The sequence below is a fragment of the Lithobates pipiens genome, unplaced genomic scaffold, assembly GCF_037356315.1.
Source record: "Lithobates pipiens isolate NorthernLeopardFrog02 unplaced genomic scaffold, aLitPip1_a1.2 Scaffold_8, whole genome shotgun sequence".
Classification (NCBI taxonomy): Eukaryota; Metazoa; Chordata; class Amphibia; order Anura; family Ranidae; genus Lithobates; species Lithobates pipiens.
The window spans coordinates 632425404-632428232 of record NW_027507903.1 but is presented as its reverse complement, the minus strand read 5'-3'; the positions used below and the strand labels follow the sequence as shown (position 1 = coordinate 632428232).

General features: G+C 41.0%; 1 protein-coding gene across 1 annotated transcript; it reads right to left on the bottom strand.

The window, feature by feature from the left end:
* Nucleotides 1–633: 633 nt before the first annotated feature.
* On the bottom strand, nucleotides 634–1606 carry LOC143962418 (olfactory receptor 11L1-like). Its single transcript, XM_077471698.1, has one exon. It carries the CDS (start codon nucleotides 1604–1606, stop codon nucleotides 680–682), a length of 927 nt encoding a protein of 308 aa, XP_077327824.1. The 3' UTR covers nucleotides 634–679.
* Between the last annotated feature and the right edge of the window lie 1223 nt (nucleotides 1607–2829).

The following is a 2829-nucleotide window of genomic DNA, read 5'->3' as shown; positions in this document are numbered from 1 at the left end:
TATAAATAAATATATGAGTATATATATATATATATATATATATATATATATATATATATATATATATATTAATATATATATATATATATATATATATATATATATATATATATATATTAATATATATATATTAATAAATATATGAGTATATTATATACATTTTTTTTTATTTTTATTTTTTACATACTGTCACCAGCCAGTGTCCCTGATCACCACCACATCAGTCATATGATGACGCTGTACTGCACTAGTGATAGTATGTATTTTAAATTAGTGAAAAAAAAAAAAACATATTTTCTTAATTACTTAATTTTCCAAAAAAATGTCACAAAAAAATTACAATTTCTTCAATAGGCTTGCCATGCCTCTCTACTAAATACTTTGGATTGTCTGTTTTACAAAAATGGGTCATGGGGGGGGGGGGGCGGTGTACTGTCCTGGCATTTTCGGGCCTCTGAGCAAAAATCTGTGTCTTCTTAACAAAAAAGGCCAAAAAGAAGGAGAAATCGAAGTGGAATCAAAACCGCTAATCAACACCATGACAGCCAGAAAGATGAGGCCAGTACGGCAATGGCAGCCTCTATCCTCTGCCCTCTTTATAATGCACACCCTATGAACAGTGTTCATCTCCTCTTTATCTCCTGCTTCCATAAATATTCTAAATATAAAAAGATTCTTCTCAACTTTTTGGTCCATGCATAATGTTAGTCAATGCCTTCCTTACATCTTTATTCCGTAGGCTATATATAAATGGGTTACAAAGTGGAGTGACCATACTGTAGAAGATGCTAAGGACTTTACTGAGACTTTGTGAGCCATTCCCCATGTACATGACAATTGCAGTGACGTAATAGATGGATACAACAGACAAGTGGGAGGCACAAGTGGAGAAGGCCTTCTCACGACTAGTAGCAGAGGACATTCTCATTATCGCCACAATGATGAACAGGTAGGAGATGAGGGTCCAGGAAAAAGGCCCAAAGGCCATTATGCAAGTCAAGACGAAGATGGAAATCTCAATCAGCCACGTGTCCATGCAGGAGAGCCTCAAAACTGGGAAAAGGTCACAAAAAAAATGATCAATGGCTAGAGCAGAACAAAACGGAAGACTGGAAATGGAAACAGTCGGTAATAAAGAGGATGAAAAGCCAATGCACCAAGTGGTGATGGCTAAGCTTCGACATACTCTTGAGTGCATCAGGTTTGAGTAGTTAAGGGGTCTGCAAATAGCTAGATAGCGATCGTATGCCATAATTGCCAGGAGAACACCTTCTGTTCCACCGCAAGCACAAAAGAAATACATTTGTGTGAAGCAGGCAGCCAGAGAAATACGGTGAGAGTTGGCCAGGAGGATTTGTAACAGCTTGGGAGTTACCGTTGTGGTGTAGAGGATCTCGATAATGGAGAGGTTCGTGAGGAAATAATACATGGGCTTATGAAGATGGACATCCAACCAGGAGACAAGGATGATCAAGAGATTGCCTACCAGTGTCAACAAGTAGATGATCAGGAAACATAGGAAGAGTGGAATTCCGCCATATTGTAAATTGGAGAAACCGATGAGATAGAAGGTGGTTGGAGGAGTTTGGTTCAGGGACATTTCCATGGATTCTGTGGGGGACAATCTATCAAAGATGAGTTATCAGAAACATTCAATGTGATAGAATAATATCTTTATATTTTAAAAAAATTGCCAGAGAGCTATCAATTTGTTTAAAATTTGTTTTTCAGTGGTCTCCAAACTACGGCCCTTTGCTTGCCTTTATCTGGCCCTTGGTACACTATTCCTCCTAATGATAAGAGGCATCAGTCCCTCCCACTGACACCAACGATGAGGCACCATTTCTTCCATTGACACATGGGGCACTTTTCCTCCCATGGATATCAATGATGAGGCACTTTTCCTCCCATGCATACCAATGATGGGGCACTATTCCTCCCACTGACAACAAAGATTGGGTACTATTCCTCCCACTGATACCAATGTTGGGGCACTATTCCTCCCACTGGTACCAATGTTGGGGCACTATTCCTTCCATTGAAACCAAAGATGTGTCACCATTCTTTCCCACTGACACCAACGATGTTGCACTATTCTTCCCACTGACACCAATGATGGGGCAATGTTTCTCCCACTGACGCCAATGATGGGGCACTATTTCTTCCATTGACAGCAATGACGAGACATTTCTTCCACTGACAAATGGGGCACTTTTCCTCCCACGGATACCAATGATGAGGCACTTTTCCTCCCACAGATACCAATGTTGGGGCACTATTCCTTCCATTGAAACCAAAGATGTGTCACCATTCTTTCCCACTGACACCAACGCTGTTGCACTATTCCTCCCACTGATACCAATGATGGGACAATATTCTTCCCACTGACACCAATGATGGGGCACTTTTCCTCCCATGGATACCTATCATGGGGCGCTATTTCTCCCACTGTCACCACTGATGGGAAACTATTCCTTTTACTAACAGCAATGATGGGGTACTAGTCCATCTACTGACATAAATGATGGGACACTATTCCTCTCACTGACACCAATGATGGGTCACCATTTCTTCTACTGACACATGGGGCACTTTTCCTCCCATGGATATCAATGATGAGGCACTTTTCCTCCCATGGATACCAATGATGGGGCACTATTCCTCCCACTGACAACAAAGATTGGGTACTATTCCTCCCACTGATACCAATGATGGGACACTATTCTTCCCACTGACACCAATGATGGGGCACTGTTTCTCCCACTGACGCCAATGATGGGGCACTATTTCTTCCATTGACAGCAATGACGAGACATTTTTTCCACTGAC

Excerpts from the sequence above, each read along its gene's own strand:
- LOC143962418 (XM_077471698.1), bottom strand. The coding sequence starts at position 1,606 with ATGGAAATGTCCCTGAACCAAACTCCTCCAACCACCTTCTATCTCATC.